This window comes from Ostrinia nubilalis, chromosome 26 (genome assembly GCF_963855985.1).
Source record: "Ostrinia nubilalis chromosome 26, ilOstNubi1.1, whole genome shotgun sequence".
Lineage (NCBI taxonomy): Eukaryota > Metazoa > Arthropoda > Insecta > Lepidoptera > Crambidae > Ostrinia > Ostrinia nubilalis.
Genome location: NC_087113.1, coordinates 9,039,122 through 9,065,308, shown reverse-complemented (window position 1 = coordinate 9,065,308; position 26,187 = coordinate 9,039,122). Strand labels below are relative to the sequence as shown.

Here is a 26,187-nt window from a genome sequence, read left to right as displayed (position 1 = left end):
GCCTCAGCTAAAAGCAACAACCAATAAAAATTGCTCAATGAGGACTATAGTTGTAGCACTCACCAGTTGGCGCCACTGTAGAGTAAGGTCCTGTCACTCGTCAGTGGTGCCAACTGTTGAGCACAAAAAGCCCTTTTATTGTTTATTTTTTGGTAAATATGCAATTTTACTTCTTCAAAAACTCGCTGGCCATGAGACCTCAATCAAGATACCTATACAAGCATAATATTATCTCGAGGCAAGAGCTACTTATGTGCCTTTAGAGTGAAAAAATAGATCCGCGCTAGTCCCACTTAGATTACATTCAGTGGGACGTTTTTCGCTCGGAAATGCTCGCTTTTGGTGATTTGCAGAATTTTTTTTTTCTGCAAAATCGCCAAAAGCAAGCATCCAAAAGCTGCAGAAAATATGCATCAATAATAGCAAGCAGTTGTCGTTACTATTAATTAAATAAAAAAAAAACTAAAAGCCTCACGATCACAACTTTTGACAAATAAAAACATCTCACCACTTCTCCTCACAACAACAGTATTTTTTATTCATACAAGAAGATAAAAATGCTATTAAAGAGTTATATTACAAGAAAAATCCTCGCTTCGTCAACAGCTTTGTCTACAACTAAGCTAAGGTAATTAAATTTTCAATTTCCAAAAACCAAAGATTTCACTTTTGAGCTCGAATGTACCTACTACTAGCGACATCTAGTTTGCTCCTCCAACAACGTCCTACTATTTTTCTGAAGCGCAATTTTGGCGGGAAAAAAGGCGACTTGCTGCTTTGTACGAATATTTTATTGTATCACTTCACTTGTTAGTTAAAAACACTGCAAATTATTAATTATGCACAAAATAAAGAATAGTGAATACAACTGAAATTCTAAAGTGGTGCGTGTTGTAAGTTATGTAAATATTGAATGTTTTCTTGTTCTGTAATTTATTACTGTAGGTCTCCATTTTAGTGAGTTGGTTTTAAGATTTGCGGGGGGCAAAACGAGTGGGTCTAATCCCTCTTACACTGAATGGACATGAATGGACTCTTACATGAAAACTGGCTCAATAAACTGGTAGACCTATTTCACTAGTTTAATTGTAAATTTAGGTAAATGCTGCACTCGAACCGCGGGAATGTATATTGTATAGAAATAAAAATGTTTTTGGAATAGCTCTGTGTGATTTTTCTTCGCCTTATGCCAATTGAAGCCGTAATATGGTTAAATAAACAGATTGGTTTGCGTCAGCTTGTGTTAATCCCAAATTCCCAACTTCTTTTGGCGTGTTTTAAAGAGTATTATCTCAAGCACCAACCAGTCTTCCTATCCGTAGTTGATCCTCAAGCAGAAATACATATCCTAATCTATCAATTACCCATTTTTTTGCAAAATACTTAATGTCTGTCTATACTTACATAACTATAAATCCAAGTTCCAAGCCATAGAAGTTGATACGAGGTTACTTTTCTATTCAGAAATTCTTTAAATTATGAGCAATGTGATTCAATTCCGCAAATAGTTTCTGAAAATGCATTACAGTAACTGTTCATCTCTGTCATCAGCTTGCAACTTGTGGTAAGTGAGAGATGCTGAAAGACGTACTTACCTGAAGGAAAATGATTAATACACTCGTCGTCAAATAAATCGCACCTCGCGCGACAAGCACTTTCAAACGTATGCATCCCCACTTCCCACCAATATTGGCACTATTTAAAAGCCTAGTTCTAAACTTGATTTCACTATGGGAAAGGTTTTTACCATAAAAATGTGTCTTTAGAAGGATCCAGAGTCACTTCTTGAAAAAATAGGTAGTTACGCTTGAGCCAACTTTTATGGGTATAAAACTGTTAAGTTGAGATTAATCGCTATCCATCTGTTAAAGAGGACACGTGAGATCATTATTTGGTTATATAACCATAAAAAATGGTCTAATTGATCCCAGAGGTGAGCCCAAAGTGAGGTATTTTTTCAAGTCACATTTATGGTATATGTTAATCATTGATTAATAAATTGAATGTGTTTTTCTTTAACGATATTTATTGGGCTTTCAAATAACACCAATATTGTTGGGGCACCATGATTATGTCAGAAGAAAATCTTTAAAGTCCGCGTCGCGGAAGGTGCGATTTATTTGATGTTGAGTATAGTTTATAGCTCTTGTGGTATTCATTCGTAAGGAAAGAAAGAGTGGTAAAAAGCCTCTCGGGTCACAGAATGTACTAATCAGTAGTGAGTCAAAAGGATTGAGTTTGAGTAAAAAAAGAATATTCAACGTATTCAACAAAGACTACGAATATTAAAATAATTTCTGTTCAAAACTCATTTTCAAATTTTGAACCACCCGCCCCATAGACACACCCGCCACTGATAACGTAACACGATAACGGTAAAAATAACGACCATAAACAATATAATCTAACAAAAAAAGTTTTACTTGTTCTTCTTTTAATATTTTTGATTACTTGCTGATTGTTTTCCAGACAATTTTACGATCATTTATATTAATTATAAACACCAATTTATTATTTAATGTAAATTAGAATTACATTATAAATTAAACCTAAACGTCAAACTGACAACCCGTTTGTTAGTTTGTCACTTGTCTATGGAAATTATTAAAATCGTAATGGTGGCTATTCGTGCTCGTGGAAATCATTGCATTGCTGACAACATATTTTAGAAAAAAGGATTGGGAAACCTTCAAAAATTAATAATTAATGGATTTCGGCTGAAATAACTCAGGTAAAGCGATATTTTATGTTATTCTTTCCACATTTATTCTGTTTTATATATGCTTTTGCCAAATGATATCAAAATGGCTGCCGTTTTCTATAGAAAGTAATGAAAAACCGGAGTGAAAAAATCGCACAAATTCGTGTAGTTATGGTGGCAACAGTTTTGAAATCACTGCAGATAAGAATCGAACTGATAACAATAAAAACAAACAAAACACGGGTGCTATTGCTCAATTAATTAATTGCATCTTCATACACATAATGGGGATATTTTTTACACAATAAGTAGCAATTTTTTTATTGCTTTCAGATTCATACATCCTAGTTTTTTCCCCGTAATTTACATAACTTTAAGTTAAGTAAGTAGGTAGTCATGAAGGACTGCATTACATGCATTTTATATCCCCTCGCATTATCATTTCTGGAATTCTTTCCTACCTTTTAACTTTTATGCATGTAAACTTCCTTCCTTTGAAAATTAAACTTGAATTAGAGACAAATTAAACCTAAATTAATTAATTAAATAAATAAAAACATGCTATCTTCAGGGATAACTTACAGGAAAATCAGCTGTTTATCACTAAAGCCTTGTTTACACTAACTTAATATCTAACTTAGTAGTGTATCCATCAAGCTAGCACCCATAACACAAGCATTAAGTTGCTTACTTTGGGGCTAGCTGGCGCTGTGTGAAATTGTCCGAAGATTTATTTATTTATTTATTTATTGTTTTCAGGATGGAACGAGTACAGTATTGTTTCATCTGTAACGTCACAGTTGGAACATCGACAAGGCATTGTGTTCATGTTTTCGATGATGACGTATGTATATCTTATTTCTGTTAAAACTTTACTGACAGAATAGAAAATTATATGAAAATAAATCACATTTCTTGTATTTTTTAAAACCTCATTCTATAACATTTTCTTAAAATATTGCACAGGCTTATCATTCTAACATTATCATCAATATTATTTTCTCCAACAGACTACATTTCAAACGGATAAAAAACTACCAGAAATAATCGAAGAGATCATTGGAAAGAGCCTGGAAGCGTCTTCATTGATATCGCAAGTTATCTGCAAAAAATGTCTCAGGACGCTGGTCGAGTACGATGGCATTACAAAACGGTGAGTAGTAGAATAATGTTCGTCATTATCTGGTATTCAGTCTATGCTACAGGAGGATTACACTCTTTAACTTATCAGAAACAAATGTAGGATTTGGTTTACAATTCTGACGCTCCTGATCCAAATGCTGACGTCAGACTAGGAAAGACTGATGTTTGTTATTATTTCTCTTTTATTTATACAGTATTTATTCACCCTTTCCGTCATCCTCAAAAAGATACGTGTGGTTCTATTACTCTTTTAGAACCATAGGACATAGAATAATGTTATTATGCGATTAAAATAATATGATTAGACCATGACAGAAGTTAAATGGTTGTTGTTTTGTATTATCATTTACCTCTATTTTATTATTCATGTTCCAGGCTCGAAGTGTTAAAAAAGGAAGTACAAGAGAACATGTCAAAGACAGCACAGATTCAAGCTTCTAAAAAGAATGTTGTGACCATCAAGAAGCATCCAAAACAAATTGTGTTGTCGAAGTCTAAGCTTCAGCCGTTACCGGCTAACTTTGTTTTGAACATGAAAAATGTACCAACACTCACCAAGACTCAACTTGTTAATAATGATTCAGATTCTGCAACGGCAGTGCCACAAAACGTGTTCAAGGTGAGTTATATGGTTATTTGTTAGCAATAATTAATCAATGAAAATCTAAAGCCCGGTCCGTGAGCAAGTAGAATTTTGTCCAATGACCCCAAGCTACCCATCTTTATCGCTTGCGCGTAATTATACAGGGTGGAAAGTCATCTCACTCTATTTTATTATTTCTAAACTATACAAGATTTCCAAAACCTGGTTACTGATCCAGTGGCGGCGTAGCATAGGTTGGCACCCGGGGCGGCACCCCCCCCCCCCCCCCCCCCCGTCATAATATAAATTATAGCCTAAGGCACCCCAGAATGGCACCCCCCTGTCATGACATCACAACCGTCCTTGCCATGCAGATGCGTCAGTGAGTACTAATCTGCGCGACTTTTGTCACCCCCTGATGCTTGGCACCCGGGGCGGACCGCCCCCAGCGCCCCCCCCTTACGCCGCTACTGTACTGATCCTGAAAGTGCTTCACGAGCTCTATCCAACGGTACTAATAATAGGTTACAAAATAAACTGGATCTATCCGAAAATTCAATGTTTCCAGCTTCCATACATTTAGTAAAACCACATAATATTAAAAATTATACAAGTTATCCAAAAACTGGTTATTGATCCTGAAAGTGCTTCACGAGCTCTATCCAACGGTACCAATAAGTTACAAAATAAACTGGAGCTATCCGAAAATTCAATGTTTCCAGCTTCCATACATTTAGTACTACCACAGTCATGGCACTCATGTCTTGATAATATTATAGGAAATAAAGCCTGAAACCAATGTTTTTCATGAATAATTTTTAATAAAAATGCATTTTAAGTGTTTATTATTTAATAAAAACATTTAACACTTCTAATATTGTGTGGCTGGCATACATTTAGTATGGAGGTTGAAAACATTGAATTTTCAGCTAGATCCAGTTAATTCTGTAAACTATTACTGATGCCGTTTGAAAGAGCTCGTGAAGCACTTTCAGGATCAGTAACCAGTATTTCGATATCTTGTATAGTTTAGAAATAATCGAGTGAGATCACTTATCGTTTCCACCCTGTATTGCTGTTGCGACAGTGCGACGGGCGCCCGCAGTGAGTGTGCGAGCGCGATAGCAACATAATTACGCGCGGGATGGGAAGCTTGGGGTCATTGGTCAAAATTCTACGTGCTCACGGACCAGACTATAGAAAATTCTTATTCACGTCTATTAGAGTATAATATTTTTTTCTTTTAGTTATCCAGACAATGTTAAAGAATTATCATGAATGAGTATGAATTCTGGTAGACTTGGTTTTGAATGCAATTTTCAATAGAATATAACGAAACAAACTAATAAATAATGCATTTCATGTAACACTTTAGTGGTGTTTTAGTAATGTTTTGTAAGAAAAAGTGTAGGTATATTTGAAATGCATGTGCAATTTGTTTGTGATTTATTTATATTTACTGTACCTATTACCTCTAGTATTTCACTTAAGTACTTTCAGATGTACTTATTTCAAACGTTTATAAATATTACAGATGACAGAGCCAACAATAAGCCTTAAAGCAACTATTGGCTCCACCGTCTTCACTCACACTCTAAAATCAACGATGAAAATGGAACCAGACCCGTTAAGTATCACACCGTCAGATATGAACTTGATCATGACACCGAGTAAAGCAAGCGTTAATAAAAAGACTGCAGTCAAGTCATCACAGAATTCAGTAGCAAAGTCAACGAAGAATCCAATATTGAGTTTCAATGTGGATGCGTTGCCAAAAGAGTTTTTCTCAACTACCGAGAGAGAGACTTCGTTGAGGAATGAACAAGTTGACCTTGATGATGATAGCGATGATAATGATAGTACGGAGAATAACGATGAACAGGAAATGGAGATTGATGAAGGTATGTGGTTTTTAGTTAAATAAGTTAGCAAAAACATTCTAGTGGATAGGTACTACCAATCAGTAAGGCCCAGAAACGTAACTACAACGAAACTGCAACTTTGTGATGATTCTGATGAATGAAACTGAAACTGAAAGTTTCAAACTGGTCGCGTCATGTGTGGTCTCTCAACGGACGCTATGGCAGAAACTTAGATGCAACTCCAAAGTAACTAGCAGTTGCAGTTTCGTTGCAGTTGCGTTTCACCGTCTGTTCTGGGCCTTAGTTTTCAATTTCCATAACGAACAGTCCTGCGCTGCCTGCATCCAGGTATTTCTCATGACTTTAACCAGGTCGTCGGTCCACTAAGTTTTCCGACCCGTGGTCGCCACTCGAGAACTTTTCTGCCTCAGCGGCCATCGTCTCTACGAGCTATGTGCCCCGCCCACTGCCACTTGGTTTTAGCAATGAAGAATGTTCACGAATTTTGTTATTAAGCTTTCTGTATTCTCTGTTAAAAATAAAAAATACACGTGAAAGAATTATTTCGATACGTCAATTAGTTTCCAAGATATTGAATTTTAAAAGTGAGGGCGGCAGCCAGCCCGCCATTTTATGCGCGTGACGTCATATTACAGTGACTGTCTCATATTTGTATGGGTGGAATCTTGCAAGCTGAATTAAGAACCACTTCCAGGCAACCGATTAAGCTGAAATTTCGCAAACACATGTGATTTGGATGACTATACAATATTATGATGACATGGAGCTGATCTGATGATGGAGCTAGAAGGTGGCCATAGGAACTCTATAATAAAACGACTTAAATCCATCGAGTTTGGGCTCGTTCGTTTTGTATTGATGAGTACTTTAATTCTAGTAATCAGGGTCTAATGATGGAGCTGGAAGGTAATTCACAATAAAACGACACAATCGCATCAAGTTTGGGTTTGGTTCAATTTTAATTTCTGTGATGGGTCTGGGTGTTAATATGTATAATAAGTTTGTATTTACAAAAAAAAAAATATTTAAGTATGTTTATATCCGTTTTCTAGTGAGCGGACACTGTGAATGTACGTCACGCGGGGTCACGTGACCGTCGGCGGGACTCAATATTTAAGCGAACTTTGAATGCCTATAAAATCATAACTACTGGGTATTTTTGAATGAAATAAAAACTAATGTATTTGTAAATGTAAAAGCCTAACTGTAACATAGGTTTCAAGTGATTTTGCATACCTAGTAACATTCTCAATTCTGCGAGCTATGTCGGTCACTTTGGTTCTCCTGCGGATCTCCTCATTTCTGATTCGATCACGCAGATTTCTGATTTTTCCGAAACTCCGATTCGAAACGCAGATTTTTTCATACAAATGTTTTTTCCCGCTAAATCCTGTTGTAACTAAGCTTTAAGTTTACTAAGGTACCTGCATGCCAAATTTCAAGCGTCTAACTTAAGCGGTTTAGATTTTTCATACAAAAGGATTTTCCTGCTAATTCCCGTTCCCGTGGGAATTTCGGGAATTCATTTCTTAGTGCACCTCTACTGTACCTAAGCTACGTCCCTTCCAAATTTCAAGTGCCTACGTTTAGCCGTTTAGGCTGTGCGTTGATATGTCACTAAGTCAGTCAGTTTCTCCTTTTATATATTTAGATAATTTAATTCTTTTCCAGATTGTTCGCTGGCCGTGGTGCCTGTCACCACAGATGACAGCGGAAAGTTAATCTTTGACGTTGATGTATGTATCTGAACCCAAATGGTTTATTTATATTTTTTCATAAATATTTAAGCTGAATATAAATCAGTGTTGAGTAATACAAATTGAGGTCGACTCTTTCTTCTTTTTATGAATTCTTGCGGTTTCAATGAAAACAATGATTTTGTTATAAAATTTTTTGACATTTTAAATAAATATTTGAGTCTATGACACCCTTACAGATTTCTTATGATGGCGTGTATTTAATTTTATTGGTAAACTAGCTGTGCCCGCGACTTTGTACGCGTGAAAACCCGTTTTCGCAACATTTTTCATTATTGCTCTGCTCCTATTGATCGTAGCGTGATGTTGTATAGCCTATAGCCTTCCTCAATAAATGGGCTATCTAACACTGAAAGAATTTTTCAAATCCGACCAGTAGTTCCGGAGATTAGCGCGTTCAAGTAAACAAACAAACAAACTCTTCAGCTTTATAATATTAGTATAGATGGCTATTTCAATTTCTATGGCCTACCACAGAAACGAAATTAGGTTTCTCCAAAACTATCTAGACTTTATGCGCCTGCTAGACAAGTCTCGCCTATTGGTTTTTATCTGTATTTTGACTCTGAAATTAATTTGCATATAGTGTCTGCATTGCTAATTGCTCATAAGATAGGCCCCCTTTATTTAATTTATTGTCCGTGGTGCATAATCTTTTCTTAAAGGTTTTAAACCTTTGTTTGTCACCTGTCATCCGCTTTGCAATGGAGGGAAGTCGAACCTTAATTTCGAACTCCTATGTTCTTCTGATTAATTTCGTTGCGGGTCCAATGACAGTTTAACTTTCCCCCGGGACAAACTTGACCTTCATTGGTTGGGTTTTTGTGGCGGTCAAGCTGTAGATCCTGGCTACACAGGAGTTGCAGTGGTGGGAACGAGAGGTGGGAATAGTCCCGTATATAGTGTCTGCATACGACGACTAAACGTATAAAACTATGTGGTCTCTTATTTAGTTGTAAAATACGCTATTTCGCTACAACAATATGAAGCCTGTTGTGCTACCAACTGTAAAACATTTAAACAATATCCATAAACAATTCCATTATGTCATTTATTGTATGTAATCTTATGTAAGTAGGTATATTATTCTAAATGTAAATTTTTTGCACCGCCTTACTCTTTCTGCATGACCCGTGGTTGACTGGCAGAGAATGCCATCCGGCATTAAGTCCGCCACAGTGCATTTTTTCTATGTGTGCTAAAGTTTAAATAAATAAAATAAATTCCAGGGCAAACAATCCAAAACAAACAATTTGTTCGACATGGGTTTGCTTCTGTCGTCCGATAGCCAGGAACAAAACAACGACGCTCAAAGTAAATACATTCTGGACAAGCTGCAGATACTTGCCGACGATGATGATGATGGTGATGAACGTAAGTGATTTTATAGTGGGATAAAAACTATCCCTAAATTGTTTTATTGGGATAAAAGTTATCCTTGACTTGTTTTATACTGGGATAAAAATTATCCCTGAATTGTTTTATACTGGGATAAAAATTATCCCTAAATTGTTTTATACTGGGATAAAAATTATCCCTGAATTGTTTTATACTGGGATAACAATTATCCCTGAATTATTGTTTACTGGGATAAGTGTTTTAGTGAAGTACAGAGCGAAGCGAAAAGCTGGATAAATTGCAGATAGTCGCCTACTATCACTATTTTGTTGCAATTTCTTACAAAACTTGCGCGCAAAAAGCAAATCTAGTATGTAAAATCTTCAAACTTCTAATGCTCGTAATTCAGTTCAGACTGAGTTTAGAGGTATACATGTTGTAGTAAGTTTGGTTTATTACACTATTTTGTAACCAAAAAGCAAGGTTAGGTCGATGGCCGCGAAAAAAAAGACGCCAATTTCCGGCATTGTCTTTACAACTAAGTTAGTCCAACGGCCTTAGTCTAGCTAAGACAGCCGCCTCTGTGGTCTAGTGGTAAGACCACCTGCTTCCCGACGCAGAGGTCCCGGGTTCGATTACCAGTGGGGGCAGATTTTTCTGTTCGGTTTGGTTGGTGGTAGGGCTTGTTCTAAGTCCGCCTGGCTAGCTACCACCATCTTACCTAAGTCTGTCGCCATAACAACAATGTTAACAGCATTGTTGTGTTCCGGCAGTTAGAGGTAAGATAGCCAGTTCCTCCGTGGTTGAGGATTCCGGGTGAAGCTCGCTTCCACCTTCGGCCTGATCGTCACTTACCATCAGGTGAGATACAGGCCAAGAGCTTCCTCGTTGTGGATAAAAAAATAACTTTTTCATTCGATTTGCTTGTTTCTCACAAAACTGTTTATCATTTCCAGAGACAATAGTGATGAAGAACAGCGATGGCACCACCATAATTAAAATGGGGGCTGGACAGAAGGTGGTGTATGATGGTGAAAACTTCTCGTTTGTGCCATGCGGGCAAACAACGGAAAACAACGATAGCCAAGGTCAGAACATCAGGTCATTCACGCCCGTATTCACCATTAGTCACTATTTTTTAAGTGACCCCTAGTAACACATAACAGGAATTTTGTTTTTATAGGGCTCACTTAAAAATTAGGGATCGATTTTGAAAATGGGCATTAGTAAGTCCCCATTGCAGGAGCACGACCCTCTTGAATGTACCATAGAAAGATTTATCCGAAACTTTCCAGCTTTTTTATCATGTACTAGCATTCCGACCGCGGCTTCGCCCGCGTGGAATTATGTCTGTCACAGAAAAACTTTATCGCGCGCGTCCTTGTTTCAAAAACTGGGATAAAAACTATCCTATGTCCTTTCCCGGGACTCAAACTATCTCTATGCCAAATTTCATCACTAATCGGTTCAGTAGTTTACGCGTGAAAGCAAGACAGTTACTTTCGCATTTATAATATTAGCATAGATTTATTTTGTTATGTTTACTTACAGATTCTAACGAGGAGTCCCAAATCGAGTTGCAAGTGTCTGGCGACGAAGAAACCGCCAACGCGATCATAGCCGCCGCCCAAGAGCAAGGTAATATACCGGGTGTTAGGTAAATGGGTATATGAGCCGACACTAGCCCATGTTAACATGGTCATATAAATGGTATGGTGAAGTCAGAAAATTGATATCTTCATTTTAATTATTTTAATTTTCATACAAATCGGATTTAAAAATAATATTTTTGTATGAAAATTAAAAAAAATAAAATGGTGATATCAAATTACTGACTTCACCATACCATTTATATGACCATGTTAACATGGGTTAGTGTCGGCTCATTTACACATTTACCTAACACCCTGTATATTTTTTAATAATTACAATAAAATTGTGTTCCCGGGATAAAAAGTATCCCATCTTGGGATACTTACTTGGGATTACTTTGGGGCTAGATGGCGCTATTTGAAAAAATTGTCCAAAGATATTTAGGTAATTATCTAAATCTTGGGTTTGAATCCCAGATGCAACAAACAAAAAGTGAGAAAATCTGTTTTAGTATTTGATATAAATAATCGCAAAGTTGACTCCAGTCGTAACCCCAGTGCCAATGTTTTGACAAAAATTGCATTTAAATTATACAGGGTGTTAGGTAAATGGGTATATGAGCCGACATTAGCCCATGTTAACATATGCATATAAATGGTATGGTGAAGTCAGAAATATTATATCATCATTTTAATTTTTTAAATGTTCATACAAAATAAAATTTATAAAATCAGATTTGCATGAAAATTAAAATAATTAGAATGATGATATCAATTTTCTGACTTCACCATACCATTTATATGCATATGTTAACATGGGCTAGTGTCGGCTCATATACCCATTTACCTAACACCCTGTATAAGTTGTATTATTTGTTTTGTTGTAGGAGGAGCATTTATAAAGGTGGAGTCCGGGGAAATGTATAAGGTCAAGTCTGTGCAAAGCAAAAACGATGACGAAGAAGCTTTGCATGTAAGTACATCGATTTAAATGATTTTATTTACACATACAATGTACGAACATTTTCTAATTTCTATTGGTTCAACCAAAATTATTAATCCTATAGTAAAATTGTTCCCAATCTTGAGTTAACTTCCTATAAATACTTCTGTTCCTATAAATATCTGAAAGTGTTGTGAATGCTTATACTAAAACGTTTGTTTTTATTTGTATAGAGAACAATAGTGTCTAGACAAACCTAAAGAGGATTTAGGACGCTATTTGGATCAAATATGTTATTGCTCAATAATGAATAATAAATAAATAAATAAATAAATTCTGTGGGCGGGGCACATAGCTCGTAGAGCTGATGGCCGCTGGGGCAGGAAAGTTCTTGAATGGCGACCACAAGCCGGAAGACGTAGCGTGGGCAGGCCTCCCACTAGGTGGACCGACGATCTGGTGAAGGTCGCGGGAGGTGCCTGGATGCGAGCGGCACAGAACCGGTCTTTGTGGAAATCCTTGGGGGAGGCCTTTGTCCAGCAGTGGACGTCTTTCGGCTGAAACGAACGAACGAACGAACTTCTGCTTAAATAGTAACCATGTTTAAAATACATTTTGAGAGCCACGAAAAAACAGGATTGATTTATCCCAGTTTTTGAAAGGGGGATGTGTGCGATATTGTTTCTTTGATAGACATATAAATAACCCTTGAAAAAGAGGCTAACAATAGTGACCGAGTTTCTTGCGCTGCTTTTTCTCAGCATTTATTGTCCCGAAGCAGTGGTAGGGTTAATACTGGGACGTTTAAAAGTGCGAAATAAAAAGAGTTTTATTCACATGGGCAGAGCCATATGCAAAAACTAGTTTTAATTATTTTTTTATTGCGTTTCAGATCCAAAGCATTGTTGAATGTGAAAATGGCCAATACACTTGCCAACTGTGTAAGCAACAAGACAGCACCAAAGGTATGTTGTGTTATGATTATTACGGATTCCTATGGCAGAGTATCACAATTTGATATACAGGGTGTTAGTCAAATGGGTATATGAGCCGACACTAGCCCATGTTAACATAGGCATATAAATGGTATGGTGAAATCAGAAATTTGATATCATCATTTTATTATTTTTAATTTTCATACAAAATAAATTTTATAAAATCGGACTTGTATGAAAATTAAAATAATTAAAATCAAGATATAATTTTTCTGACTTCACCATACCATTTATATGCCCATGTTAACATGGGCTAGTGTCAGCTCATATACCCATTTACCTAACACCCTGTATTTTAGATCGTCTATATCGTATTTTAGATGTTTGGTTTCGTTAAAAATCAATTCCTGTAATTAAAATTGGCTTTATTCCCGTTGTCCCCCACTGGTTGACATCGGGACAAATAGTGGGGAAAATGGGAATACACGACAAAATTCGTGTATTTGCTAGAAACAGGTAACACTGATGGTCAGATTATTATTTTATTCTAAAATAATTTATAATTTTGAGTAAAATAAAAAGCACTTCAGCTTTTAACAAAAAAAAAATCAACTGCATACAGAATTACCAGTGGCATAATTCGTTTTTCTTTTTTTCCTAATTTTATTTGTCTACTTTACCTTAACATTTATTTTCCTTAGTAATTAATCATTTTGGACTTTTAATTTCATTTGTGATGTTGACAATAATAGTTGCTTGTTTATTAATTTTTATTTAACAACATCTTCAGATCCGTTCGTCGGGGAGTCGGACAAAATGATGCTGCACCTGAAGAAAGTTCATAACGCGCGAGTATACATCTGCCAGATTTGTGGTTTAGTACTGAGGAAGCGCACGGAATACACCAATCATATAGGTAAGGTATTAAGCTACTGTATAAAGGTTTTAAATTAAAATTCGTTATTTGTGAGACATTTTAGGGCATTTTTATGTTCTAAACGCAAGCAGAACACCACTTTAATACAGGTGAGATTTTAAGTTATTATACTTAGTCCAAAATGTTCCACCAACTCGCACTAAGCGTTCGATGACTCTTTTATAATGCGAAAAGCTAGGGACTGGAATTCGTTGCCTGCTGCTGTCTTTCCCGAAAACTATAACCCGGGCCTTTTCAAGGCGAGAGTGAATAGGCACTTACAGGGCAGATATGTACCATCCTAGACCGCATCCCACTTAACATCAGGTGCGATTGTGGTCAAATACCTGCCTTGTTATGCATTAAAAAAAAAGTTTTTTTTGTTAGGTAAAATATGTTCTGCTGGTGATGACTCGGATACGGCACATTAGTTCCACACTTCGAAATAGATTTGAACAAAATCGGGATTCTAAAAATAATACAATTCAAAGTTGGTTAATTAAGTGTAACGCCCCATTGACGGGGGCTATTGGCAATCTTGAAAATTATAAATAACTTGAGAAAATCGAACTGCCTAAGGCGGGAATTGAACCCACGACCTTCCGCTTGCCGGGCGACTGCTCTTCCAACTGAGCTACTTAGACACTGGATGAACCTGTCGAAATTTTCAAGTGTAATACGCTGTTACGGCCAGCGTTTTTTTCAGGTTATTTATAATAGTAGTCGCATCTCAAACTAATTTTCAAATTAGTTTGAGATGCGACTCTTAACGCTAAAAATTAAATAACTATTGGGAATCTTTTTGTTTTAAATTCCCAACCGCCCCCCTGTGGGGGCAACTGGGAAAAATTTTTATCTAACAACAATTCGCTGATATTTTCAGAGGAGCACGCAGAAAAGTCTCGCTCTACCATCAACAAGTCCAAACTGCACGCGTGCAACCTCTGCTCGCGCAAGTTCACGTCGCGTGCGCTGCTCGCCGCGCATCATAATTCGCATTCCGGCGCGCGCCCGCACTCGTGTCGTCGCTGCCATAAGGCCTTCGCTTCTAAGTACACGCTGCAGGCTCATGAGAAGACGCATTTGGTAAAGGCTTGGTTTAAGGTCAAGGTCATAATATCTTAAACTCACTACTCTATCTACATACAGGTTCTGCTAAATCTTTATGTATACGAAACCTTCGTTTTCCACAGTGGCCTCTCGAAGGGAACGCACATGCCACAAGGCCTTCACGTCTCAATACACGCTACGGGCGCATGAAAAACTCATTTGGTGAATCTCTAAAGAAATGCATAATAATATGGAGCACCATACACCGAACCGAACCTAAAAATAATTTAAAAAAATGGATTGAGAATGTCCTTTACGTCTCCAATGTGTCTTCACAACCCTACTAATAGTTTAAGCAAAAGAAAAACAATAAAAATTGTATTTCCCAATTGCCCCCACTGGGGACAAATGGGAATTTATTTACAACTAGCTTTCCGCCCGCGGCGTCGCGCGCGTTGACTACATTATCTACATATTTTACGGGACCCTATTTTTTTCCAAAATAAAATTTAGCCTATGTTACTCGTGGATAATGTAGCTTTCGAATGGTGAAAGAATTTTTAAAAACGGTCCAGTAGTTTTTGAGCCTATTCATTACAACCAAACAAACAAACAAAGTTTTCCTCTTTATAATGTTAGTGTAGAAAAATGTCTCAAATCGTATTCTAATTTAACAAATACGATTCAATGCTGTTGAAACATTAAATAATGAGGGCTATCGTTTTTATACTTAACAGTTGGCACCCCTGGCGATTGACAGGACCTTACTCTACAGTGGCGCCATCTTGACGAGTGCAAATGCGATAGTCCTCCTACCACTTTAGCGCTCACCAGTTGGCGCCACTGTCTTCGCTACTAGCAAGTGACAGGACCTTACTCTACAGTGGCGCCAACTGGTGAGCGCTAAAACGATAGCCCTCATTAAAACAACGTGTATTTCAGGAGCGGCCGCGGCCCCACAAATGTCCGTCTTGCGGCAAAGCGTTCTTGACGCTGCAGAATCTAGCGCAGCATGAGAAAACGCATTCTAGTGTCAAAGAGTTCGTCTGCAAGGTCTGCGGTGAGTGACCACTTCATTAACCACTTTTGTTGGCCGTTTGGTGTAAAGCCTGGTCCGTGATCACGTAGAATTTTGTCCAATGACCCCAAGCTACCCATCCTTATCGCTCGCGCGTTATTATATTGCTGTCGCGCTCGCACACTCACTGCGGGCGCCCGTCGCACAGTCGCGACAGCAATATAATTACGCGCGAGCGATAAGGATGGGTAGCTTGGGGTCATTGGACAAAATTCTTCGTGCTCACGGACCAGGCTTTAGTGGTTCAGAACGGACTACTATGCCGAGAAGTCCCGGGTTCGATTACGGTCGGGCAGAAACTGAAATGATGAATTTTAGTTTCTGTGACGGGTCTGGGTGTTTACTATGTATAATATGTATGTATTTACAAAAAAAAATGTATTTAAGTATGTTTATATTCGTTGTCTAGTACCCATAGTACAAGCTTTGCTTAGTTTGGGAGGGACTAGAAGCGCAGTGTAAAATGTCCAAGGATATTTATTTATTATAAAAAAAGAAAAAAAAAGACTTTACTGACAGGCTAGATGACAAAATTTCAATTATTTGTCCGTCAGACAAATAATTAGAAAATATTAGACTTATATTTTTTATTTTCTTTCATAATTAAATAATAACAGTGCTACATCGAGTTAAAATTGCGCGTTACGTCACGCTTGAGTAGATTTTTTACTCAAAAGTGACGTCACGTGACATTTCAACTCAATATAATACTGTAATTATTCGATTATGGAAAAAATTAAAAAAATATGAGTAATATTTTCTTATTCTCTGTCACAGACTAAATATAATTTCGATTTCATTACCCAGTCATCATCCCTATTCCTAAGCATCCTTACCTATTTTTAAGGGCAAGGGATATACAGGGTGTTAGGTAAATGGGTATATGAGCCGACACTAGCCCATGTTAACATGGGCAGATAAATGGTATGGTGAAGTCAGAAAATTGATATATTCATTTTAATTATTTTAATTTTCATACAAATCGGATTTTATAACATTTATTTTGTATGAAAATTAAAAAAAAAATCATGATATCAAATTTCTGACTTCACCATACCATTTATATGACCATGTTAACATGGGCTAGTGTCTGCTCATATACCCATTTACCTAACACCCTGTATACCCAAGAAATACTAGATTTCCAAGCAGACTTGTAATAATTTTTTCCCCAAAAACCTCGCTATACAAAAAAAGCTGCTACAGTATGTGCATAAAAATTTATAATAAAATCCCAGAGGTATTTAAGACAGGGTCAACTAATGCAATGATACGAAATCTCAAAAATTGGCTGATAGATTGCTGTATCTACAACATTAATGACTTTTTTAATGACCATTTTGCATGCTAAAAATGTTAGCAGAATAGTAAGCAGTGTAAATTATATTATAAGACCTCATATGAAGACCACACGGGAAAAACAATGAATGTCACCTTTTTTGTGAAACTTACTTTTTAATGCCATCTGTTAGCTTTTTAGGGAAACATTCTATTTCAAAAACATCGTGGTCAACTGTAATAGTTCAATTTGTGTTTGTTTGTCCATGGCAAGAAACGGTTATATTATGGACCATAACTTAAAACTTATTTAAACAAATCGAGTTTTAGAAGTACAGGCAAAGCATATGTTAACACAGTAATAAGTTGTTTCAATATCTCACATAAAAGAGTCTAAATTGAAAGAAATATAGATTTTCAAAGTACCTTTAAAAACTGTTTTTCTCTTAATTGTAGTTTTTTGACATTGTTTGTTTTTCCCGTGTGGTCTTCATTATGTAAAATACCTATTCTATGCAATAAATGTTTGAATTTGAATTTCCAGAGAAAGCGTTTTCAACACAGCACAACCTGGAAGTCCACGGCGTTATCCACTCGGGCCGGAAGCCGTTCTTCTGCTCCGTCTGCAGCAAGGCCTTCGCCAGGAAGCCCGAGGTCAAGGACCACATGAGGACGCACACGGGTATGTGAAGAAACCATAAAGTTAACTTAAAGCCTGGTCCGTGAGCACGTAGAATTTTGTCCAATGACCCCAAGCTACCCATCCTTATCGCTCGCGCGTAATTATATTGCTGTCGCGACTGTGCGACGGGCGCCCGCAGTGAGTGTGCGAGCGCGACAGCAACATAATTACTCGCGAGCGATAAGGATTGGTAGCTTGGCGTTAGAGATGAGACGTATTTACTAGAACAGATCCACACACTAGGTATTTTACAGTACTAGGCGGCACCTATTCCAATTTTTAAAATACTTGATCCACCTAGTATTTTATAAATTACACGATTTCCGACCCTACCGTCAAAATAATAGAGGTTATTATTGCGTAATCCGTAGTCGTGTATTACGCGCACCTAGTATTTCTCGCTAAGCTTATGTGCGAACGTAGAGATTCGCTCCGTCTCTGTCTGACCAAACAAATTTAAGCGCGACGAAGCAAACGCACACAAACGTAGTCAAACCATATTCATATAAATAAGAAAAAATATGTAAATATTTTTATGAACCAAATTGATATCTTTTAAATACACCACTTTTTAAGTTGACAGTCCTAAGCCTGTTGAAGTATGAAGGGAGGAATTATTATTCAATTTCAAATTGCATTATTCATACTACGGTTGTATCTTAAAAAAAACAAGTATTTTAAAGTCATATTACGTGGATTAGTCCGCACTAGTCGCGTCAAGTATGCTAAATTACTACCTACTAGGTGGAATAGGTATTTGGATCGAGTATAAATAAATACTAGGAATAGGTGCACCTAGTATCCAATTTACCTAGTATAACCCATCTCTACTTGGGGTCATTGGACAAAATTCTACGTGCTCACGGACCAGGCTTTAGTTTAATCAATTCATTAGCAACGGCCATCAAATCGACCGTTGCCATACAAAAATTCTTACTATTTTTTGATCAAAACAAATATGACTGTGAACTGTACTGAGACCAATTGAAGAAATGGAAAAAATCAAATGTTAGCGCGATTTAAAGTCTAACATCGCCATCTGTTGCACCCCATCGGAAAACTTTCCCAAACAGAAGCCACGATAGCCGAACGGTGAAGGGGTCGGACTGGCCGACTCGTGATCCGGGGAACGCGGGTTCGGTCCCCGCCGCCGCTCGACTATTGTGGTGACACAAGCATATTTAGCTTAGTACGAGGGGCTAACGGGAGTATTAGTAATTTGTGTAACAACAAATTACTAATAATCTTTAAAAAAAAAATTCTACTTGTACTGTACCGTATTTTTGACTAATTTTATTTTTTTATCGTCCCTTTGGTTTTAATTTTAGGCCGTTTAATAAGGAGACAGAAATTGGGTATTTGCCAACATTCGTCAATAATTCTAAAACACAACTTTTTTTTAAAAAAAAGGCACTACATTCTGTTCTTAAAAACTTAATTTTTAAATTACCTACCTGTAAATTAAGATTTTTGGTTGCATTGTAATTGTAAAAAGTAGTAATTGATTTGACAAAATAGTGACGTCACTGGCTAGTAATTCCATACATAATCTATGAGTCTCGTTTTGACAGTTTCAAAAAGTACGTCAATTTGATTGGTGGTGGCAAATACCCTATTAGAATATTCAGGCTGAGTTGCTTTAACCGTAACTATAACAGTAACCGGTGTTTTTTGTATGGAGTTTGACATATTTCTGATGTTTGTTAAAGTAAGATGGTTCAAACTTCAAATTAGCCTTAAAATTCTGTATGCCACTTGCTAGTTAAAGCATGAGCTTTTCAAGTAAAATGTTTTCGGACGTGGCGCCAACAGATGGCGCTGTACGATATTCAATCGCGCTAACATTTGATTTTTTCCATTCTTTCAATAAATCGGTTGGTAGTCTCTTTGTTCAATCAATAATTCTTCAAATTTTTGTATGGCAACGGTTGATTTTGTTGACGTTGCTAACGAATTATACTATGATTAATATTTATACATATAATTATTTTATAGGGTGGAATTTTGTAATGCCACCTGGAGGGAAGTACTCTGAATATTGTAGATATATTTTTTTTCTCAAAGAAAAGATTCCTTTAAATTTTTAAAGATTTAGAACTGCATTCAAATATTTCCAAAAATTTGCTTGCCACACCCGGGAATCGAACCAACTAAAACCTGTTAAAAATTACACGCTGTATTTTTATTGCATCGATCGTTAAATAAAGGAATATTTTATTTCAGTAAAATTTTCTATATACAGTATTAAGAGTACTTTCCCTCCAGGTGGCCTTACAATATTTCACCCTGTATATTGCCCTCTTATGACAAAAAATGAAAAAATAATACACTTGTTGATCGACGTAAGTAAAGGCTTAAAATGCAATGTGAAAGTTTGTGTAAATGTAATGTAATGTTTGGTACATTTCACGCTAAAACCACTGCATAGATTTGGATGAATGAAGTATTATTTTATAGTATTATAATTGTCCATATTATAGGCTATAATTTATTGTTCCTTTATTTCATTTTAAAAACATAATTTTAGAAAACTTTCTAAATTATCATTTTTACAAAATAAAAAAAGATTACAAAAAAAATTGGATACCACCGGTTTCGGGGCAAATATGTGACAAACTAAATTTTACGCGGGCAAAGTCGCGGGCAAAACCTAGTACAACAAAACCAGTCGTGCACGTGCTATCCGTTGGCTGCTTTTTGCAGCTTGCCTTAGCACCTTAGTAAATGTTGTCGCACGTGGCTCAACAGATGGCGTTGTACGTATTTAAATCGCGCTAACATTTATTTTTTTCCATTTCTTCATATACCAATCTAGTAAAATAATTAATATTGAATGAATAGCTAAAATTTTCAAGAATTTTTGAATGGCAATGGTTATTTTTGACGTTGCCTACGAAATTATATCATAGAATCACAGAATAAGTAATAGTACAGCCCCCCTAGACAAAACGCACTTTTTGATCGAATCGAAAATCGAATCCGTCAAAACTCCATACAAAAAAGGGGCTTTTCGACCACTTTTCGACTGGTTTGCGATTATAATTTGCACTTTGTCTAGACCCACAGGTACAGAAGGATTACTCCGCAAGACGATTTAAATAAATGCGAGTCTTGCTACGACGCGATACAGTGGAATTCAGCTCGCACAGCACTACGTACCTACAATTTTATTCACCTACAAGCTTAGATTAATAAAACCTAGATAGATAGTCAGTGCACGAAAGGTGAGGCAGTTTTTAGGGAGCGGGCACGGCTCACCCGTAAACGTCACATGAACTGTCAAAGTGAAAAATTGGTAAACACGTCCGACGAATTTTAATTAATTAAAACGGTTTGTGCTGCTGTGTAAGGGTGTCTAAAATACATCAGAAAAACGAAAGAAAGTGACCAGTGTTACATTTCATAAGTAAGTACTACAATTCGACGCGTATTTTGCTTGAATTTGGCTTTCAAAAATTAAATACGGGAATGATACCAGTAACAAGAAAATTTATTTCCCAATTGTTCGCCGTACAAATACACTTCCTTTTTTATGAAATCGAGACTTTTAAGTCGATTTATCTTATTGTTATTAGGTAGGTACTTTGAATTCAATAAATAAGTAAGTACATGATGCGTTTTGTTTATGTTAATTATAAAATAATTAAAAACGTATTAAAAATTTCCCTACTTTCGGGAAAATCGCCTTCACTGTCTACACTCCCCAACAAAATTGACACTAATGACATAAGATTTTTGCCTCACTCTTGACGAAGCGTTTGTATGAAGACTATCCATCTAGGTTTTATTAATCTAAGCCTACAAGTTTTGTAAAAGCGCTTTTTTAAAGCCTATTTGCAAAAATAAATGAATTTTATGAATTTATTTTTTATGTCTCTTTCTATCGCGTGCCTCTGAACTCTTCTTACGTTGTTAGGGTTGCTGTCTAGTGAAAAATTAATTAATCTACTTATATGTAATGAGGTACGTATGTAGGTAAGTACGCATTCATTATGGAAAACCTTGGGAGAGGCCTTTGTCCAGCAGTGGACGTCATTTGGCTGTAACGAACGAACGCATTCTGAGCACTAGTCATGGTAGGTTAGGTTCCTATACTATCCTAAGAATTATTGATTACCTACATGGCCAACATACCTTTCAGCATCTTTGGGAAGCGAAAAAAAAATATAAATCCGGTGTAGATTTCTTTTCGAATTTAAACACCCGAACGCCGCACAATATTTCTTTCTCTTTATGTCCATTTTTGGGGGAGGCCTTTGTCCAGCAGTGGACGTCATTTGGCTGAAAAGAAGAAGAAGAAGAAGATGTCCATTTTTAAATAATACTTCGATCATAGAATTAGGTACTTAGTACTTAGGGCGCTTCGCTGTAGGTAATTATCGGATGTACCGCGCGGAGTGAGCCAGGCCTGACGCGACTTCGTCCGCGTGGAATAATGACTTTGGATCAGGCATTTTTAATAATTTAGTCTAATTATTTTACAAATAGCTTTTGCCCGCGACTTCGTCCGCGTAGAAGTCGAAAACGTTCTCATAGGATTTTAAATGATTTTTATCGTTATTTTCTAAATGTTTGAATACTTATATAATTTTATACCACCGGTTTCGGGGCAGGGTCCCACAAGCAACCAGTGGTCGGGGTCATAGCCACCGGTGGTCAGGGTCATTAAAAATGTACAATATGCAAAATTAATGCCTTATGGCATTCTATCCCAGTCCACCATTGGGCCAAGCAGTACTATACCCGGCGATAAATATTGCACATCGACCTTTAGAAAGAGACAATCGGCTAATTTCGGTTTCGTAGAGCGTTATCACTGTCGCACTTGAACAACGACTGACAATGACGTTCTGTCAAAGTGTAAACAAACTTTATTTTAAATGTGTGCAATTGATTTTGTGAATTAAATTTCTAAAAACTTTATAGTCGTGAAAGAAAAGTGGTTTACAATGTGTTAAAGTATTTGTCGAAGGGAAATACTAAGAGTTCGGACAATATTTTCATTGAATAATGTTTTGTCAATGACGTTTTGTCAATCGTATAGGTAGTGTGCGACAGAGATAACGCTCTACAAGCCGAAATTAACCGATTCTCTTTCCAAAGGTCGATGTGCAATATTTATTGCCGGGTACTGTAAATTTGAGTTTGCGGTGCAAAACTAATTAAAATGTGTACTTTACAGTAAGATAGAATTTATAAGGATATGTGACGCGGGCAAAGTCGCGGGAAAAACCTAGTACAACAAAACCATTCCGTGCTATCGGTTGGCTGCTTTTTGCAGCTTGCCTTAGCACCTTAGTAAATGTTGTCGCACGCGGCTCAACAGATGGCGTTGTACGTATTTAAATCGCGCTAACATTTATTTTTTTCCATTTCTTCATATACCAATCTAATATGAAGCTGGGTTGCGACGGAAGTGAATGAGCTAAAATTCTCAAGAATTTTTGAATGGCAACGGTTATTTTTGACGTTGCCTACGAAATTATATCACAGATGACAGAATGCAGTTAAGGTAGGTACTAACTACGTACAGAAAGTTTTCTTTGCGAATTTATTTTAAAAAATGTGTACTGATCGTCGTCATCAATATGGTGTAATTTATCGAGCGGCAGCCGGTGCAATAGGGCTGACTGCTACAGAAGCTACTATTTTTTCTTTTTTCCAAAATGAATATTTTTTTACAATAGGTGAAGATTACTCGCGCATTCTTCACCCATTTAAAAAAACACTGGAAATAAAAAAAATACGCTTAGGGTGCGCTAGATAGCAACACAGTAGCTTCTTGTTGTAACAGTCAGCCCAGCACTGTGCACAGTACCGATCACTGACATAAGTCAAACGAAACGGTGCTCGAATCTTGTAGAAAACTTTCTATGCGTAGTACTTATTATTATTGTGTCGTGGTTTAATTATAAATCCGTCAGTCTTGTTGATTGTCCTCATTTTTTTTTAAAGATTATTAGCAATTTGTATTGCACAAATTACTAATAGTCCCGTTAGCCCCTCATGTTAAACTAAATAAGCTTGTGTTACGAGTGGGCCCACCACAATAGTCGAGCGGCGGTGGGATTCGAACCCGCGTTCCTCGGATCTCGAGTCGGCCAGTCCGACCCACTCACCGTTGGGCTATCGTGGCCAATTTTTAGGGTTCCGTAGCCAAATGGCAAAAATGGAGCCCTTATAGATTCGTCATGTCTGTCTGTCTGTCCGTCCGTCCGTCCGTCTGTCCGTCCGTATGTCACAGCTATTTTTTTCCGAAACTATAAGAGCTATACTGTTGAAACTTGGTAAGTAGATGTATTCTGTGAACCGCATTAAGATTTTGATGCAAAAATAAATAAATAATAATAAATATTGGGGGCTCCCCATACTTAGTTAGAACTGAAACTCAAAAATTTTTTTATCGTCAAACACATACGTGTGGGGTATCTATGGATAGGTCTTCAAAAATGATATCGAGGTTTCTAAAATACTTTTTTTCTAAACCGAATAGTTTGCGTGACAGACGCTTCCAAAGTGGAAAAAAGTTGGTCCCCCCCCCTCTAACTTCTAAAATAAGAAAATGAAAAATCTAAAAAAAACATATGATGTACCTACATTACTATAAAAACTACCAACGAAAATTGTTTTGAACGAGATCTAGTAAGTAGTTTTTTTTTTAATACCTCGTAAATCGTAAACCGCTTATTACCGCGTAATCTTTCATACTAATAACTTAAATAAAAAATAATAATTTTGATTTCATAAATCAATGGTACGGAACCCTCGGTGCGCGAGTCCGACTCGCACTTGGCCGGTTTTTTATAAGTCTATATATACAACGTGTCCCAAAATTCAAGGATAAGCCGGCGCCGCAGGATGGACATAATCATGACTACTTTATGAAAAATAAGGAAAAAAATCTATCTCAATTATTTTTAAAGTTACACAATAAATTACGAAATTCTTCGAAAATTGACACCCCTTATGATATTTTACATTACCACGACCACCATTTTTCAAATATTTCTGTTTTTTTGTTTGTATCGGCAACTTAAGTAGTGCTGCTGTCCACCCCAACTCTTAAAACCCCCAGAATCCTTGCAGTTTTTACACAAAAGTTAATCAAAATATGTTATTTCCTTAAAATTTTGAACGATTTTTACTTTCACTCCACTTTGACTCATCGTTTTGTAAAAAATAAGTATGAACACTACTGCGGCAAGTTTTTTATAAAGTTGACGCAACTATCCAAGATTCCAAAATGGTATAATACTCTAAGAAACCTAGTCGCAAAAAAGATATGCGTACTATTTTTACAAGCACTTCGCTTGTTAGTTAGTATGGGATAAATCTTGCAACTGAATTTAAAACCAGTTCTCCTTAACCGATTGAGCTGAAATTTGGTATACTTGTGTAGGTACGATGACAATGCAATATTATGGTACCATTGAGTTGGATGGAGTCTGGAAGTGGCCATAGGAACTCTTAACGAAACGGCGGAATTGCATCTAGTTTGGGTTCGTTGGACTTGTCTTTTCGAGCACTTTAGTGCTAGATGATGTCCAGGGTCCTGATGATGAAGTCAATTACAATTTTCAAACGAAGTCAAGCTCGTTTTTAAAAAAGTTTTTTTTATTACAACTTTATTAAACTTTTTAGTTGTTTCTCAATCTCATGGCCCAAGTGCTCGGGAAGACAAATCCAACGAACCCAAACTCGATAAGCTTCCGCCGTTTCGTTTAGGAGTTCCTATGGCCAGCTCCTGCCACCTCTTGACTTCATCATCAGGACCCTGGACATCATCTAGCACTAAAGTGCTCGAAAAGACAAGTCCAACGAACCCAAACTAGATGCAATTCCGCCGTTTCGTTAAGAGTTCCTATGGCCACTTCCAGACTCCATCCAACTCAATGGTACCATAATATTGCATTGTCATCGTACCTACACAAGTATACCAAATTTCAGCTCAATTGGTTAAGGAGAACTGGTTTTAAATTCAGTTGCAAGATTTATCCCATACTAACTAACAAGCGAAGTGCTTGTAAAAATAGTACGCATATCTTTTTTGCGACTAGGTTTCTTAGAGTATTATACCATTTTGGAATCTTGGATAGTTGCGTCAACTTTCTAAACAACTTGCCGCAGTAGTATTCATACTTTTTTTTTACGAAACGATGAGTCAAAGTGGAGTGAAAGTAAAAATCGTTGAAAATTTTAAGGAAATAACATATTTTGATTAACTTTTGTGTAAAAACTGCAAGGATTCTGGGGGTTATAAGAGTTGGGGTGGACAGCAGCACTACTTAAGTTGCCGATATAAACAGAA

General features: G+C 36.8%; 1 protein-coding gene across 2 annotated transcripts in view; it reads left to right on the top strand.

Annotated features, from left to right (window-relative positions):
- Window positions 1–2,602: 2,602 nt before the first annotated feature.
- The window catches only part of LOC135084628 (zinc finger protein 543-like), a 36,659-nt gene continuing 13,074 nt past the window's right edge, over window positions 2,603–26,187 (top strand). For both annotated transcript variants that reach the window (XM_063979397.1, XM_063979396.1), the window contains exons 1-15: window positions 2,603–2,731; window positions 3,461–3,545; window positions 3,712–3,854; window positions 4,220–4,463; window positions 5,962–6,328; window positions 7,982–8,046; window positions 9,297–9,441; window positions 10,362–10,493; window positions 10,957–11,043; window positions 11,885–11,970; window positions 12,833–12,905; window positions 13,666–13,791; window positions 14,675–14,877; window positions 15,784–15,901; window positions 17,742–17,879. In XM_063979397.1, the coding sequence (XP_063835467.1) occupies window positions 3,462–3,545; window positions 3,712–3,854; window positions 4,220–4,463; window positions 5,962–6,328; window positions 7,982–8,046; window positions 9,297–9,441; window positions 10,362–10,493; window positions 10,957–11,043; window positions 11,885–11,970; window positions 12,833–12,905; window positions 13,666–13,791; window positions 14,675–14,877; window positions 15,784–15,901; window positions 17,742–17,879 (2,011 nt within the window). In that variant the 5' untranslated portion in view covers window positions 2,603–2,731; window position 3,461. The remainder of the gene's footprint in view (window positions 2,732–3,460; window positions 3,546–3,711; window positions 3,855–4,219; window positions 4,464–5,961; window positions 6,329–7,981; window positions 8,047–9,296; window positions 9,442–10,361; window positions 10,494–10,956; window positions 11,044–11,884; window positions 11,971–12,832; window positions 12,906–13,665; window positions 13,792–14,674; window positions 14,878–15,783; window positions 15,902–17,741; window positions 17,880–26,187) is intronic.